Source organism: Catharus ustulatus, chromosome 1 (genome assembly GCF_009819885.2).
Source record: "Catharus ustulatus isolate bCatUst1 chromosome 1, bCatUst1.pri.v2, whole genome shotgun sequence".
NCBI classification, from domain to species: Eukaryota; Metazoa; Chordata; class Aves; order Passeriformes; family Turdidae; genus Catharus; species Catharus ustulatus.
The window spans coordinates 58314697-58332031 of NC_046221.1; the positions used below are offsets into that span (position 1 = coordinate 58314697).

At 42.6% G+C, this 17335-nt stretch overlaps 1 protein-coding gene across 1 annotated transcript in view; it reads left to right on the forward strand.

Moving 5' to 3' along the window:
- Positions 1-17335, forward strand: part of LOC116992913 (golgin subfamily A member 4-like) — a 77472-nt gene that overhangs the window by 50987 nt on the left and 9150 nt on the right. Inside the window, 7 exon segments of the mRNA XM_033053036.2 lie at positions 228-2996; positions 2998-4307; positions 5745-5866; positions 6849-6979; positions 12561-12674; positions 15900-15920; positions 16090-16158. Coding sequence (XP_032908927.1) covers positions 228-2996; positions 2998-4307; positions 5745-5866; positions 6849-6979; positions 12561-12674; positions 15900-15920; positions 16090-16158 — 4536 coding nt within the window.

The window sequence follows — 17335 nt, forward strand, 5'->3', positions numbered from 1 at the left end:
TTACTGCAGCAAAATAGAAATTTTTTTATTAATAAACTAACTCTCCATAATGGAAGCAAAAGTAAGAACAAACCAGATGAATAAAAGGCTTATTGAAGAGGTTGACATTCAGTAAAAATAATGGAATAAGAGACCTGTAGTTATGTGAACCTGGTAAGATTTAAAAAAAATTAATCAAATTGTTACCTTTTGAATATTTATATTCTTTTAAAATTGTTTTCTAACAGAGGATTCTTGAACTGGAAAGCTCTCTTGCAATGTATTCGCAAGACGACAGAAAGCAGTCAGAAGAATTAAATACTCTCATAGAGTCTGAAAAAAGCCAGCACAGTAAGGAAATCAGTGATATGGTTGAAAAACACAATAAAGAACTGGAGAATGTGAAACAACAGCAAGAAAAGTTTTGGACAGAAAAACTTGAAATTTTAAAGCAACAACAAATAGCTGAAATAGAAAAAATAAGAGAGAAACAACAGCAAGAGATGCAAACTGTTTTGAAAGAGAAAGAAACAATTTTCCGTGCACACATAGAAGAGATGAATGAAAAAACATTAGAAAAACTTGATGTGAAGCAAACAGAATTAGAAACACTGTCTTCTGAGCTATCAGAAGCACTAAAAATACGTCATGATTTAGAACAAGAGCTCTCAGAATTAAATAGTAAAATGTGTGAAGCAAAGCAAGAAATGAAAGGAAAGCTGGAAGAAGAGAGAAAGCAGCACAATGAAGTGATTGAAACTATGTTAAAAGAGCATGAAATATCTATTCAAGGTGTTGAGAAGGTACTCAAAGAGGAACTCAACAAGCTCAAACAGTCACTGGAGGAGAAAGATAGACATTTAGAGGAGTTAAAAGTACGTGAACAGAAAATGAAGGAATCTGCAGAAAGATCTGAAGCTGAACTTGTCCAAGTGTCTGCAAAGCTAGAGGAGCAAAGCAGTGAAAATACACGGAAAGTAACCACTCTAACACAGCAATATGAATGTCAACTGGAGGACCTACAAAGAAAGGCTGATGAGATGAACAGAAGTCTGACTGAGAAGGAAAATGAAATGGAGCACATGAAGAAGTTACAGAACAAGCAAGTGGAAGAGCTTAAACAGGAACTGTCAGCTGCAGAAGAGAGAATTGGTGCTTTACAAGGAGAGTATGAAAGTAAACTGAAATGTCAGGAGAAGAAAGTGGCGAAAATGAAACAGAAATCAAAAGATATGCAGGAAACTTTCAAAAATAAACTTGCTGAGCAGGAAGCTAAACTAAAAAAAGAGCTTGAAAACAAGCAATTGGAATTCAGTCAGAAAGAGAGTGAATTCAATACTAAAATTTTGGAAATGGCACATGCCAGCTCATCTGGAATCAATGATGCAGTGTCAAAACTGGAATCTAATCAGAAAGAGCAACTAGACAGTCTTGCTGAGGACCACAGGAGGAAACTGGAAGAAGTAATCCAGAGCTGGGAGAAGAAACTTAATCAGCGGATTGAAGAGCTCAAGGAAGAACATGATATGGAACTGCAAGAGAAAGAGCAGGAAGTTGGAGACCTGAAACAGAAACTTTTCATCTTCAGTGCTGAAAAGGACGACTCCAGAGCAGAAATAACGCAACTGAAGGAAGAGCAAGTGAAAAAGGAGGAGTGCCTGAAGGAGTTGCAAGAACAGCTAAGGCAGTCAGTGGCTAAGGTGAATGCTTTGTCAGATAAGGAGAGTGACCTGAAAACACAGTTGAAAAAATTGGAAAGTGATCTTAAACAGTCCCTGGAACAGCAGACAGAGCTTCAGGAACAGCTCAGTAAGCAGAAAGCAGTTGAAGAGAAGGACAAAGCCACAATTACGGAGCTGGCTGATACACTGAGAACCCTGGAAGAGAAACTCCAAACTGTGCAATCGTCTCAGTATAAAGATCATGAAAATTATGAGAAAAAAATAGAGGCAATTCGGCTAAAAGAAACTGAGTTCAAAAGGTTGTCAGGAGAACTTACAGCCCAGCTAGATGCTTGGAAGACTGCTGAAGTTTCATTGCAAGCTAAAGGTAATGAATTAATTGAAAAATGTATTGAAAAAATAGGCATAGTAACATGTAAAATTGCAGACTGTGAGAGCCGAACTGCTAAAGTTAAAGAAGCAATATTAATCAAAACAAGTAAGATAACTGAGCTAGAAGCTCAACTTAGAGACATAACAGAGCATCATTCTGCTGCTACTATTTCTTTGGAAAAGTCAATGCAAGAACTGCAGGAGAAGGACAATTTAATTATGTCAATGAGAGCTGACATTGCAGGACTTGTCACAGAAAAGGAACAATTGCAAAAAGAGGGAGGACATCAGCAGCAAGCAGCCTCAGAGAAAGAAACTTGCATAACACAGCTGAGGAAAGAGTTATCTGAAAATATCAATGCTGTCACATCAATGAGGGAAGAACTCCAGGAAAAACAGTCTGAAGTGTCTGCTCTCAACAAAACAGTTACTGACCTTAATGTTAGACTTGAAAGCACAGTGAGTTTAAAAGAGAAGGAAGCAGCCATATCTCTGTTAAGCAAACAACATCAAGAGGATCGCTTACAGTTGTTAAATCAAGTAGAAGAGTTATCATCCCGAGTTGAGATGCTGAGTCAAGAGAAAGCATCAGCTCTTGATCAGATAGATCATTGCAAGGCCCAGCTGTCAGAGTGGAAGATAAAAGCAGAAACCAGGTTTACACAAAATCATGATACTATCAAAGATTTGCAGAGCAAACTTGAATTAAGGAATACTGAAGCCAGTAAAAAAGATGAAGAGCTAAATAAACTGAAGGAACAGCTGGCTAAACAAAGCAGGAATCTTGATAGTTTAAAAAGTGAATTGGAACAAAAGCAAAACAGGAAGGAAAAGGAAGAAAGTGAGTTAACCTCAAAGTTAAAAAAACAAGCAGCAAAAATTGCTGAACTAGAAAAGGACATTGCTCAGAAAACTTTAGAAAATGATTCCTTGGTGGAGGAACTTAAAAAGTGTAATGAACAAAAAAAACACAGAGAAAGAAGAAATAGCTTGTCAACTCCATCAGGCAGAGAAGGTGGCTTTTGAAAAGGAAAATAGATTTAAGAAGGCTGAAGAAAAAGTGCTTAATCTTGAGAAGCAAATAAGTTCTCTGAAAGCTGATTTTGAAGCAAAGGAGAAGGAATTTGATCAAATGAAATCAGTGATACTTAAAAGGAAAGAGGAAGAACTGAAAGAATTAGAAGAGAGACTGAATGCAGAGAACAGCACTAAGCTGGCCGATCTGAAAAAGAAGGCAGAGCAAAAAATAGGTTCTATTAGAAAGCAATTATGCTCTCAGATGGAAGAAAAGGAACGGCAATTAAAGCAAGATAGAGAGGATCAGTTAAGAAAGTTGGAGCAGAAAGTGCAGGAGAGAGAAGCCAAAATTGAGTCCTTAGAAGAAAAAATTAAGTCAACAAAAGATTCCACAGAATTAGAGAAGGAGATGCAGGAAAAAGTAGAGAGTGTAAAAGCTGCTGTGGAACAAGAAAAAAAAAACTTACTTGAGAGTGTTCAACAGACATATGAAGAGAAAATGCAGATGTTACAGAAGGGCTTAACCGAAAAAGATGCATTATTACAGAAGTATGAGAGGGAACAACGAGAGAGTAATGACTGCCATCTAGAACTGCAAAACAAACAGAAAGAGCTCCTTAAAAAACTAGAATGTGTTGAGAAGAACCATCAGGAAGAGCAAGTTAGGACCAAAAGTCTCGTGAAAGAACTTGAGGAGCAAACCAAAAAATATTCATTGTTAGCAGACGAGCATTCTTCTTGTGGTGGTGTTTTAGCAAGCAGTAGGGAAGAATTGAAGGTTAAAGAACAAAAATATCTTGATATGGAGAATATAATTGGAGATTTACAGAAAAAAATGCAGGAAAAGGAGGCAGTCAGTCAGTCTTTAGAACAGAAGATAAAAGAGTTAGAAAATAATATAGTGAAGAAAAATGAAGTGCATAAGATTGAGATGGAAGATATGAGTTTAAGATATGAAGAAAAGCTAAAATGTCTACAGGAACAGTTGGGTGAAAGAAATGACAGCCTTAAAGTTTTTGAGGAAGGTGCTGAAGAAAAGGCCAGATCTGTTTTGGAGCTGCAGAAGTCACTAGGTGATATGCAGAAGCAACAGAAGGACTTACAGACTAAACTGGAAGAGACTGAAGGGGAGAAGCAGAAACTATGCAAACAGGTGAATAATCTTCAAAAAGACATACGTGCTCTGCGAAAGGAACATCAACAAGAGCTTGACATAGTCAAGAAGGAGTCCTTAGAGGAAATGGAGCAGAAAATCAGGTAAATTCTTTGTTCCTGTTTGTGTTACCATTTCTGTATTTTATCTCTAGCCTCTGAAACCTCAAGAATACTTCTCTAAAGCTCAGTTTGTAACAAGGAAATAGTGACTGATATTTTTCTTTCATTGTTTCAAATAGAGAAACAGAAAGAAAAGAGGTTTGACATTTGGCAGAGTAATACCATTTCTGATTTGCTTCAGTGATGGAAATTTGCAACATTGCTGAAGCATAATTCTACTTTCCTCAAACAGGAAACAAAGTTTATTAAAACTTAGTACTGAGAGCTTCATGTTCAGATGAGATCGATAATTGTTCATACGTACTGCACAAAATGTGATGTACTGCTCAACATTCTTAGAAGTTTCTCAAGCAATTCTAAAAATTCTCTGAGAAGTTCTTTATATGACACATTATTTCCTTGCAGTTCTTTGACTTCCTCAGCAAAATCTCCATATCTTTGGAAGGGTTCAATTCTGGGTTGTTTTTAAGTGAAACACCTGTGCCTACCAGGTGAATGTGATAGGAGAGGAAGAAGAAGCCTCCCTAAATCTCACAGAATTCGTATAATTCAAAACCATCCCATTCTAAAATACAGTAATTTCACGACTATAAGGCGCACCCTTTTGACTAAAATTTTGGCCCGAATCCAGAAGTGTGCCTTATAGTCCGGTGCGCCTTATATAATGGACAAAGTTGTGAAATTTTCCAACCTGGAAGTGGGAGCTGTGAGGGGGGACGGCGCCGCGGGAGTGCCGAGTCGCGAGGGGGGGCAGGAGCGGGCAGCCCCGGCCCGGCAGGAGCCACGTAGTGGGGGCAGGGAGCCGGCGGCTGTGGCCCAGCAGGAGCTGCACGGGGAGGGAGGGAGCGGGTGGCCACAGAAGCCGCGAACCGGGGCCACCCTGAGCCAACTCGGAAGTGCGAGCTGCGGCTGCACCACGGCAGCCCCAGGCCCCCCCAGACCGTGGGCAGCCCTGAGCCGCCCCGGACCGCCATGAGCTGCGGCCGCCCCAAGCTGCGCCTCACCAGCTGGCGCCGGGGCGGGCGGGAGTGCCAAGGCTTGCGGCACGGGGAGGGTGCCTAGGGCTGCGTTTAAAGGCCGCGCCAATCTGTGAAAAATGTTTGCAAATTGAGCACCTGCCAGTAAACCCTGCGATCACGCGATTCCGTTACTAATTCATTACTTTGTTGCACGCGACGCAGCTTCTCGCTGCATAAAAAAAGTACACCTTATAGTCTGGTGTGCCTTATATAATGTACAAAGTTGCGAAATTTGCTGACTCCCGGAGGTGCACCTTATAATCCGGTGCGCCTTATAGTCGTGAAATTACTGTAGTTTTGAAGAAATTTCCACATCTCTTGCTTTGCCCTGCCTTACCTGTGTTTTCTCTCACTCTAAATGTTATATTTCCTTGCTGTGTCTTTTGACATTTTTCTACAGATGTGAACAAGAAGACATTGAGTTAAAGCACAACTCCACCTTAAAGCAGTTAATAAGAGAGTTCAATACTCAACTGGCTCAAAAAGAGAGAGAATTGGAAACAGCAGTAAAAGAGACAATCAGTAAGTGAAGTATTAATATAACCATAATCAGTAAAATAGTCAGAGAAGTGAATCTTCAGTTATTGTTGTTTTGGGGGAGGGATTTTACCTGTGACTGTGATAAACACAGCATGTGTTTTATGAATGTCTAGAGAACTTAGGTAAAGAACTTCTCTTGCTGAGGAAATAAATATTAATTGTAGTACAATTAGGAAAATGCATTTGTAACTCTTCTGCAGGATGGATCTTTGATAAGCACTCTTTACATCTGCCATGGGAAGAGTTACCCATGACAGCCATAGGTACCTATCTTTCTGTTATATGTATAAAAGAAAAGAAAATGAGAGTAAAATTTTGAAGATGAAAGTGCATTGGTAAGTTTCTGTTGCAATGCTACTTTGACTCCAGTAGTGCAAACTTTAGTATTCCATTGTTGAATATGTGGCAGCTGGAGAGAGCCATCCATCTGAGAATCAGAATTGCGTTTCATTAGCTGCATCTTGCAGACTTCATTCACTAACCACAACTGGGTTGGTCTGATTGCAACACAATGCAGTTATAACTAGAGTACAACCCATTCCGTATTCTTGTTTTTTTGCTGCCATAGTGTAAGTTGGAGATTAGAGAAGTGAAAAAAAGGTGTGGTTTGATTCCAGTTACTAGAAGTGCACCTACAGGTGAGGAGTTTCTGAAGATTTGCAAAAGTTTCAATCCCATCTCTAGATAGAATAGGAGCTAGAATTAGTTGATAAATATTGGTTGTCATCTTCTAGAAACTAGTTCCAGCACCAGGTAGAAAAAAATGCTCCAGGTATCAAATTGCAGACAACAAATTTTATACATATTAGGATCAAGGGACATAATTGTAACTGATAGTGTGGAAAAATGAATTTTCCTGGCAAGTTTTCCTTGTAGTTACTTTAAAGCATTTTCAAAATACTGTTATGACATGATTAAAAAATCCTGCATGCTTTTTTAATACTACCTAATTTTTTTTTTGTAGGTAAAGCCCAGGAGGTAGAAAATGAATTGATAGAAAATCATCACATAGAGACAACACAGTTGCATAAAAAAATTGCGGAAAAAGATGATGATCTAAAAAGAACTGTTAAAAAATATGAAGAAATCCTTGAGGTACTTTTGTGAAAAGTGATATGACTACATAAATTTCAAAATAACTCTTTTTTTATTGCATATCTAGACAGAAAAAACGGAGTTCTTTCTAGTAAAGGTCTTACTGCTTGAATTACACTTGATACGTCTGGTGACCCAACTTGCAATTACAATATTTGTTTCTGTGGTTTGTGGGCATGAAAGAACATCAGAAATTAAGCCCTAACTGATCATTCAATAAAATTAGATGGCTGAGTCCTTACATCCTTGAGCAGTTTGTGTGCCACACTGGAATGAGAAAACTGAGTGACATTTAAGCTTTTACTAGAGTTGTGGTGGTGGTGTATTGTTTTTTATAAGAATTTAAATATGGTGTTTATGGGACAGTGTCACTCTTTACCTCCTTCCTCTGATGCCCTGCTGAGATTGGTGCCATAGCCCTTAAAGTAAGGTTCTGTTCCATGCAGGGTGCAGTGTGTTTGCGTAGTTTTATGCTAGTAAAGATTTCTTTTTTTTCGCTTGTAATGAGCAGTTTTTCTTCATGATATTTCCAGATACACATGATTTGTCTCTAGTAGCATTTCAACCAGAAGTTACCAGCCAATTTCAGTATAAGGATCATCAAGGATGCCTCCTGTTTTATCCAAGTAAATTGTCCCAGTCCTGCCTGCATGTGTTGAAAATATTATGTAGTTTTCTGCGCTAGACTGTACATCATATTGGAATGCAGACTTTAATTTTGTTAATCTTAGTCCTCATTGCACAGATAGTGTAATAAAAGAGGCTGTTTTATGAATAGAGCCAGCAGTAATAGATGTAAGTGGACTGTTTGTTTGTGATCAGTTACCAGTCCAAAGATCTATGTACTTAGCATTACTGAGTGCTTCATACTAAAAATTTCAAACATATAAGCAGGCTTGTGTTTTTCACGCTGATTTTTGAACTTCTAGCAGGATGACTAGCTTTAGCAGGGTTTTACATTTACAGTCCTCTTCTTTTGTTTCCTAATTTAGAAAAATTGATTGATATTTTTAAAAAGGTTGGTTGTTGGGGGGGTTGTGGAAGGTTTTTTGTTTTATTTTTGGTTTTGGTTTTTGGTATTTTTGTGTGTCTGTGTGTTTTATTTGTGTGTTGTGATTTTTGTTTTGTTTTATAGAGGTTTTTAAAAATTACATAGGTCTAAATTCTGCATTTCTGGAGGATTTAAATTTTTCTAACCTTACTGTGCAGTGTGTTGCCATTCAGGTCCTTACTTTATAGGCACAGATAGGTATGTAATTTCAAGTCATGTAAATGCAATTCCTCTGTGTTTTATGCTTCTTTCATCCTTAATGTCAGAAACAGGCATCATGTAATCAGTCTTGGAGTATGATCTTGAAGGTTTAGTCTAATTTGACTTATGTGCAATTGGAGGACATAAAAACTGTCATTTTTTTGCATCTCATTGATGATGGCAATGACAGTTACCTGGAACTAAAATAAACAGTAGTTTGATATTTTAAATTACAGAATACATAGGTATTCTGTATATCTATCTTTCATGGGTATATATGTGTTTTATTTTAGGAAATTTTTAAAAAATATTTTTTTCCTGAAAGAAGTATTGCAAGCCTCTCAAAAGTTGAAAAATATTTATGTTTAATTGAATGTATATCATGTTCATTGACATCTCTGATAGAAATAGGAACATCACCAGATTTAGCATAAAGTTGCCAGTTATTACTCCACTTATACTTGACTTGGCCTATGGTGCATTTGAGAAATTTCATACCATGCAGAGAAGTTTGTCTCAAATGGTAGGAAGGTGAAGCAAAAATAAAGCTAGTTGCAAAAATGAATCTTACTCATATAACTTTGTTGCTCTCTGTTGCATTTTAAACATGGTTGATGCTAAAAATTGTGTAACTTGATTTGAATATTTATTCTTGAACACATACAAGAATAATTCCGTCTGTTTAACTTAATATGATTTACTTGTGAAGTGCTCCACTTTCGCTTTATGTGTTGTTTTCTTTCATGAAAACTTTGATCACGTGCAATTTCATAAAAGTCTCCCTAAATAAAGGATTTTTAGGATTCAAAGGATTTTTAGATCTAATTTGAGAGCTAAGTATTTTTTCTTCAACTAAGTATATCATTAGAGAAAAATTGATTGCTGTTTTCCAGCTAGTTTATTTTAAGCCTAACTATGAGCTAAAAATAAAATACCTGACTTCTGTTATGTATCCTTTCATTTGTTGTAATGCCTTCCATGAGAGTACAGGATAGGCTTTCTGATTGAGATTTGGGAAATTATAACTTTCTTGAAGTCTTAGTTTGTAACAGTGATTAAATGCTATTTGGATAGCATGTAGTTTATTTTTAGAGTATGCCAGGTACTATATAGAACAATAAGTTCTTACTGTAAAAACAGATAAGTAGCATGTTAGAACCCCACTTGATCGTTAATAATTTCATATTTAAAATAATAAACTCTCTTCAGGGATTTATCCAAATAATTGCTCACAGGTGTGTCCCTTTTACAAAGGTGTCATTCATCATTTTGAATTTAATTTCTTTTCAGATTTTCAACTACCTTTTATAACTAAGAGTAAAGTGCATTCAGTTGTGATTTATTTAATTAAACAGTTGTGTACAAATTGTAAAATTTTAGATTTTTGATAGACAAAAAAAAAAAAAAATCTGCAAAAGCCAAAACAACAACCATCACTATCCCTGAATATGCCAGGTATTGAGAATTTTTAACCTGGAGAGTATAGCCATCTATAAAAAAAAGAAAAAAAATTCTTAGAAATGAGTAATTGTTGATGGACTTCTGAGGGCATAGAAAAATCATGGGAATTAATAGAAGCTAACACTGTTTGGAGGTCATGGTGTTTGGGCAAGGTTTTCCTTGAGCATGGGTATTTTTTAAACTTTGAGGCTGTAAAAATTGCTCAGATACTGCATCTTCTCATTTTTTTGTGGGTAGATTTGCTTAGTTTCTTTTAGGTGATGCATTCTGGACTGAGGGGCTGCATGGGGAAGGTGTTTTATTCTTAAGTCATATGCAAGGACCACCTTAAAGATTGATCTTAGGGGGAACTACAGTAATTTCACGAATACAAGCCGCACCAATTTGACCAAAATTTTGGTGGAAACCCGGAAGTGCGGCTAATATTCCGGGGTGGCTAATCTATTAACAAAATTCTAAAAGCTGCCAACACGGAAGTGAGAGCCCGCGGCAGCCCCAAGCCAAGCTGGAGCCCGGCCGGCCCCGGCAGAGGTGGGAAAGCCTGGCAGAGGCGGGGCCAGCAGTGTGGGGGGCGGGCGGCAGAGCCTGAGCCAGCAGGGCGGGGCAGGGAGGGCGGCAGAGCCTGAGCCAGCATGGCGGGGGAGCCCGGGAGAACTGGGGCTAGCAGTGCAGGGGAGCATGGCAGAAGCAGGAAGGCCGGCGGGTGGGGCTGCCTGGCAGCGGGGGAAACCCAGCATAATCGGGGCCAGCAGCGTGGGGGAGCCCGGCGGTGCGGGGGCCTGCAGTGCCGGCCAGGGCGAGGAAACGCGGCGGCGGTGCAGACGGGAGGGGGCGGCCGGCGAGCCTGGTGGCGGCGGCGGCAGCCCTGCCGGCGGGGCGAGCGAAAGCGCTGCCGCTCGCCGAGCCAAAGCGCCGCCGCTCGCCAAAGCGCCGCCGCTCGCCGAGCGAAAGCGCCGCCGCTCGCCAAAGCGCCGCCGCTCGCCGAGCGAAAGCGCCGCCGCTCGCCAAAGCGCCGCCGCTCGCCGAGCCAAAGCGCCGCCGCTCGCCAAAGCGCCGCCGCTCGCCAAAGCGCCGCCGCTCGCCGAGCCAAAGCGCCGCCGCTCGCCACAGCGCCGCCGCTCGCCGAGCCAAAGCGCCGCCGCTCGCCACAGCGCCGCCGCTCGCCGAGCCAAAGCGCCGCCGCTCGCCGAGCGAAAGCGCCGCCGCTCGCCAAAGCGCCGCCGCTCGCCGAGCGAAAGCGCCGCCGCTCGCCGAGCCAAAGCGCCGCCGCTCGCCAAAGCGCCGCCGCTCGCCGAGCCAAAGCGCCGCCGCTCGCCGAGCCAAAGCGCCGCCACTCGCCGAGCCAAAGCGCCGCCGCTCGCCAAAGCGCCGCCGCTCGCCAAAGCGCCGCCGCTCGCCGAGCCAAAGCGCCGCCGCTCGCCAAAGCGCCGCCACTTGCGAAAGCGGCGCGGGGCGGGCACGGCGCGGGGCGGGCGCGGCGCTCGCGAGGCGCGGCGCGGGGCGAGCGAAAGCGGCAGCGGGGCAGGCGGCGAGCCCGGCGGCGGCAGCCCTGCCAGCCGGGCGAGCGAACGCGGCAGCGGGGCGGTGCTGACGGGAGAGGGGGGCCAGCGAGTCCGGCGGCGGCGGCAGCACCACCCGGCCAGCCCCGCCGAGCCGTGGCGCTGAGCTGGGCCACCCGGCCCCGTCGGCAACCATGAGCGGGCCGAGCCTTCCTGGCCCCGCCCCGAGCCAGTAAAGCCCGCTATGCCGCGATCCTGTTACTAATTGGCCAATTTGTGAAAGCTGCACACGGATTCTCGCGACGAACGAAAGTGCGGCTAATATTCGGGGTGCGGCTTATCTATTGACAAAGACAGCAACATTGTCGAGGCACCGGGGGTGCGGCTTATAATCCGTGCGGCTTGTATTCGTGAAACTACTGTAATTCTTTTATTAGAAATGGCATCCTGTAAATCTTTTAAGCCTAGATCAGCTTTCTAGTCATACGCTTACTTTTCCTAAGAATATTCTGTGTCATTATAACTTTTCTCCTGAGATTTTTGAATACAATGTAATTTCCATCAGCAGTTCTGGACTTGGTATCAGTTTATTAATTGTACTTATTTGATTTGAAGTACTACTATGTTAATAGAGCCATCAGCTGACTGACTGCCCTGTATGGTTAGCATGAGTAAAACTAGAGTTTTGGTTTTGTTCAACAACAGAGACATGCACTAGGAATTGGAATGCTGTTTTATAAGACTCCTAACATATTCTCTTACAAAAAGGCCAGAGGGGACACAATTTTAAAAAATACTTGTTTTTCCAAAATGCCATATTTATGGATTAACTTCCTAGGATTTAGGTCATTCTGTTTTTCGCCTATACAGGAAAAGTTAATTTCCTCCCTGCCATTCTTGTTACTGCTTCTTTCCTCCACACTGAATACTGCCTTCTAAACCCTTGAGAATTGGAAATTGTTGGTCATTGTTTTGGAAAATGTGCTTAAAACTGCTTTAGTAACATCTCCATTAGAGTGATTGAGGAAAGGATTTAGGTCCTTGTCAGTTCCATAGTATAGGAATTAATTCTGTGTTGTCATCTACCCCTTCCTTGAAGGTTATGACTTTCATGCACTTACTGGATTATACTCAAATGCTGTTTTAGTGCCCAAGAGAAACAGATTTTTTTTTGGAATTTAAAAAAATGTAGTTGTAATCCTTGATCTATTCTGTAGGAGTCTGGTGTAACTAGCTTTTACACAAATATCAAGGATATATTTTCTGTGTATAGTATAATGCTTGTTGATTGCTTTATGTCCACCATAGTTAAAATTTTGAGTAGTTAGATGATTAATTGTGTAAGTAATTTTTTGCCTTTATTTTGAAGTCTCGTGAAGAAGAGATGACAGCAAAAGTTCATGAGTTGCAGGCACAGCTGGAAGACTTGCAGAAGGAATACAAACAAAGGATTGCAGAAGAGGAACATTGCAACAGTGAAAAAGTGAGCTGACACTGATGTTTGTTTCTATATCTCTAAGTGTGAAATTCTTGGTCCACATGAAATTCTGTAGTTTCTTCCTAATTGGACTTCATTTATGTATCTGGCCTTCCACATACAAAATTAATGTCCTTAGAATCTGCAATATTTGATCTTCCTTATAATAGGTATGTTGAAAAGTCCAGTTCTGTTGTTATTATTAAGGTGGGGGATTTTTGCCCTCTGTATGTTTATGCTGATTTTACTGGAAGCCCTTTAGAAGGAAAGAAAATCCCATTAAGTCAATTTTAGAGTGATTTTTTAAAAATTCACATTTCAGAGGTGTCTGAAGTAGTACCTTGAGTATATCAGTTATGGACAGAGAGGCCTTCATTGAAAGACTACCTTCATTCTTTTGTCTCTCTGAGATACTTTTTAATTTGAGGAATTCTTTGGTGAACATACTACTAGCCATTATTATACTGAGGAGAGGAAAAGTTGTTGAGTCATTGATGAGAATTCATATTGACCTTACTTTTAAATTTTTCATTTTTACAACAGGTAGACCTGAGGAGCGTATTTATGTATTTGACATTAGAAACCTAATGTAGAAATTATCTCACTGTCCTAGTGTTTGTTACTTCTGCCTTGCATTTCCTTTTTATTACTTTTTGTAACTATTCCATAGTATGTGCTGTTTTCATAACAGAAAAAACAGAAATATTTGTGTAAGACTGCCTTGTATTCTTAATTAACCCTTGTTCACTTACTGATAGTCTTATATAATCTTATTATCTAGAGGAAGACTCTTAAAGAGACTCCTAACTTCTAAAACATGATTATGAAAAGTTTGAAGAGTACTTTTTCTTTAGGACTTCTTTTTTAACTGTTCCACTCCTGGTTTGCTATAGCAGTTACAGGCAGTTATTTAGTTTAGTATTATACATGCATTGTCCACATTACTGATATGACGTGAAAGTTATATCAAATTTATATACTGGAAATTATATTTCATGTATTCAGCTCAGAAGCAGTGCATCCCAACAAGGAGTAAACAAGCAAAAATTCTGGGAGGCCTCCATGGATGAATAAGGACCTGCTGGGCAAACTCAGAGAGAAAAAAACAAACCAAAACAAAACAAACCCCCCACCAAAAAAAAAAACCAAAAAAAACCCAATCCAAAAAACAAAAACCAAAAAACTCTTTAAGAAGCATGAACAAGGACAGAGGACAGGTGGCCTGAGAGTAATATGGGGAAATTGTACAGGAAGCTAGGGACAAAGTTCGGGAAGCCAAAGCTCAGTTAGAATTGTTCTGGCCAGGGAAATTAAGGCAAACAGGAAGCGCTTCTATTCATATGTTGCAAACTAAAGAAAGGCTAGGGATAATGTGAGCCCTCTTTGGAAGGAAATGGGGAACCTAACTACCCCAGACAAAGAGGAGGCTGGGATTCTCAGCGATTGCTGTGCCTCTGTCTTCAACAGCAAGCACTCGAGCCATGCCACCCAAGTCAAGAAAGGCAGATGCAGGGGCTGTGAGGATGAAAATCCTGAGCCCACTTGTCATGGTTTGACCCTGGCCAAATGCAAGGCAACCATTAAAGCTGCTCACTCACCCTCCCCTGCCGCAACTGGGCAAAGGAGAGAAAAATGTAATGAAGGCTTTATGAGTTGAGATACGGACCAGGAGAAAAGACTCCAAGGGCAAAACAGGCTCAGGCTCAACTCAAGAGTTACCAAGTGAAGTTACTACTAACAAAATCAAAAGAGAATAATGAGAAGTAAAATAAGCCCTTAAAAACACCTTTTCTTCCCCCAATCTCTCCTTCCTTCCCGGTAACAGCACAGGGAGACAGGAGAGAGGGTTTTGGTCAGTTTGTCACTCACAGTTTTTTTCTGCTGCTCAGGGAGAGGAGTCCTTCTCCTGCTACACCATGGGGTCCTTTCCCATGGGAAGCAATTCTCTGTGAACTTCTCCAGCATGGCTCCAATCTCATGAGCAGCAGTCCTGCCAAAACTGCTGCAATGCGAGTCCCTCCCACAGGCACACAGTTCTCCCAAAACTGTTGTGGTATGGGTCACTCTTCCATGAGGTGCAGTCCTCCAAGGACAAGCTCCTCCAACCTGGCAGCAGGGGCCTCCTCTCTCCATCGGGGCATATAACCCCCATTTTTGAAAAGGGGAAACTGGAATATCAGTGAAACTACAGAACAATCAGTCTCACCTCTGTGCTAAGCAAGATCATAGAGCAGATTCTACTGGAAACTATGCAAAGGCACATAGGAAAAAAAAGCAAAAAGAGGTGATTGGTAGCAGCCAAAATGGCTTTACAAGGGGGAGATCGCACCTAACAAATTTGATGACCTTCTGTGATTGGCCTACATCGTTGGTGGGCAGGGGCAGAGCAACTGACATTGTCTACCTGGACTTAATGCAAAGCATTTCACACTCCTGCATGATATCCATGTCTCCAGATTGGAGAGACAGGGATTTGATGAAAGGACCACTTTGTGGATACAGAGCTGGCTGGATGGCCACACACACAGAGTTTTGGTCAATGGCTCATTGTCCACTCCATATGAAGAACAGTTACATGGAGAGGTTGCAGCAGTGGTAAATAGAGTAGGACAATCACCTCTTTTGACAGATGATGCTGTGTTTGATGCAGTCGTGGGGTCAGTACTAGCTGCAGCTGATTATTCAATATCTTTGCTGTGACATGGACAGTGAAACCTGTCAGTGCTGAGTGCACCCTCAGCAAATCTGTTGAAAACTCCAAGCTCCATGGTGGTGCAGTCAGCATGATGGAGGGAAAGGGTAATACCATCCAAAGGGACCTCAACAGGCTTGAGATGTGGGCTGAAGTAAACTTCATGAAGTTCAACAAAGCAAAGCCCAAGGTCCTACACATGAGTCACAGCAATCCCAGATGCACCCATGGGTTGGGCAGAGAAGTGACTGAGAGCAGCCCTGCTGAGAAAGACCTGGGGTTGACAGGTGATGAAAAACTCCACATGAGCCAGCAGTGTGTTCTTGCAGCCCAGAAAGCCAATCAAATCCTTACATCCTGTCAATAAAAATAACATTAACTATTTATGAGACTAGTTGTTACTATTCAATGATTTCAATTTTTGTCATCCTCAATAAACACACTGTATCAGAACTAGATGATTGATATTTCTTTCTCCAGTGCTTGATATAATCTGTATTTTTCATACATTTTAATCTAAATTTTTATTGTTGTTATAGGTCACAATAGCAGAACTAAAGGTAAGCCTTACATGTTACTGATTTTCCTCTCTAATACTTTTGTTGTGGAGCAGTTTTAAATACTGAAATACTGCTTATAAGTTTGTGTGTGTTAAAAGAAGAAATAGGTTTATTGCAAAGGTACCTATGATGTATTTTCAGCAATTGCCATATGTGACTGTCTTTTCAGGCACAACTTGCACAGAAGACAACACTAGTCAATGATTCAAAACTGAAGGAGCAGGAATTGAAAGAGCAGGTAAGTGTGACGTTGAATGAGTAAGAAGTATTCTTGTTTGATACTCTGTGTTTGCAGTTTTAAAAGGTTTAATCTTTTCAAGTGATGATGTGGTACATTGCCATGTAAGTTACTATGAACATAATAGACAAAAAAATAGTTTTCACTCACACTTGCTCCCAGAAGATCTGTTTACTTTTCAAAGTACAGTAAATTCACGAATACAAGCCGCACTGAGTATAAACCGCATCTCTGGGTGTTGGCAAATATTTCAGTTTTTGTCCATAAATAAGCCGCACCTGAATATAAGCCACTCTGTCGTTCGCAGCGAGGACCCGCGTGCAATTAGTAACAGAACCGCGGGAGGGCAGGGTTTACTGGCTGAGCTAAGGCTGTGCAGGCTCGGCCCACTAGGGGCTGCTGACGGGGCCAGGTGGCCCAACCCGGTGCTGCCGCTCGGGGCCGGCCGCCGCTGCCACTGGGCTCGGTCACCCCGGGTTGGCGCTGCCCCGCGGTGGCAGGCAGGGACGGAGCTTCCCCCGCTCCTACGGCAGCGGTGGCGGGCGGGGACGGAGCTTTCCCGCGCCCGTGGCGCCGGCGGCGGGCGCGGACAAAGCACCCTGCCTCCTCCCCGAGCCGCGGCAATGGCTGTGCGGGGCTCCCGTCGGCTCCTCGAGACGCGGCAATGGCGGCGCGCGCTTCCACCCGCCTTCCCGGGCCACAGCAATGGCTGCGCAGGGCTCCCGTCGGCTCCCCGAGCCGTGGCAATGGCGGCGTGTACCCACCCCCCCCCCCGCCGGGCCGCGGCAATGGCTGCGCAGGGCTCCCGTCGGCTCCCGGAGCCCCGGCAATGGTGGCGCGCCCCTCCCCGTCCTCCCCGGGCCACGGCAATGGTGGCGCGCCATCCCCCCCCGTCCTCCCCGGGCCGCGGCAATGGCGGCCCCCCCCCCCGGTCGGCTCCCCGGGCCGCGGCAATGACGGCGCGGCCCCCCCCCCCGGGCTGCGGCAGAGGAGGAAAGAGAGCTCTCCCGCCTCTCTCCCCGCCCCCTGTGCTGCCTGCAGGGAGCCAGGGCAACACAGTAACACTGTAACAATCGCAGAATACCGGCTTTTACTGGCAGGTGCTTGGCTCGGCACTCTGGCTGGCACGTCTGGGGTTGTAAATGTCAGAAAATTATTCACATATTAGCCGCCCCCG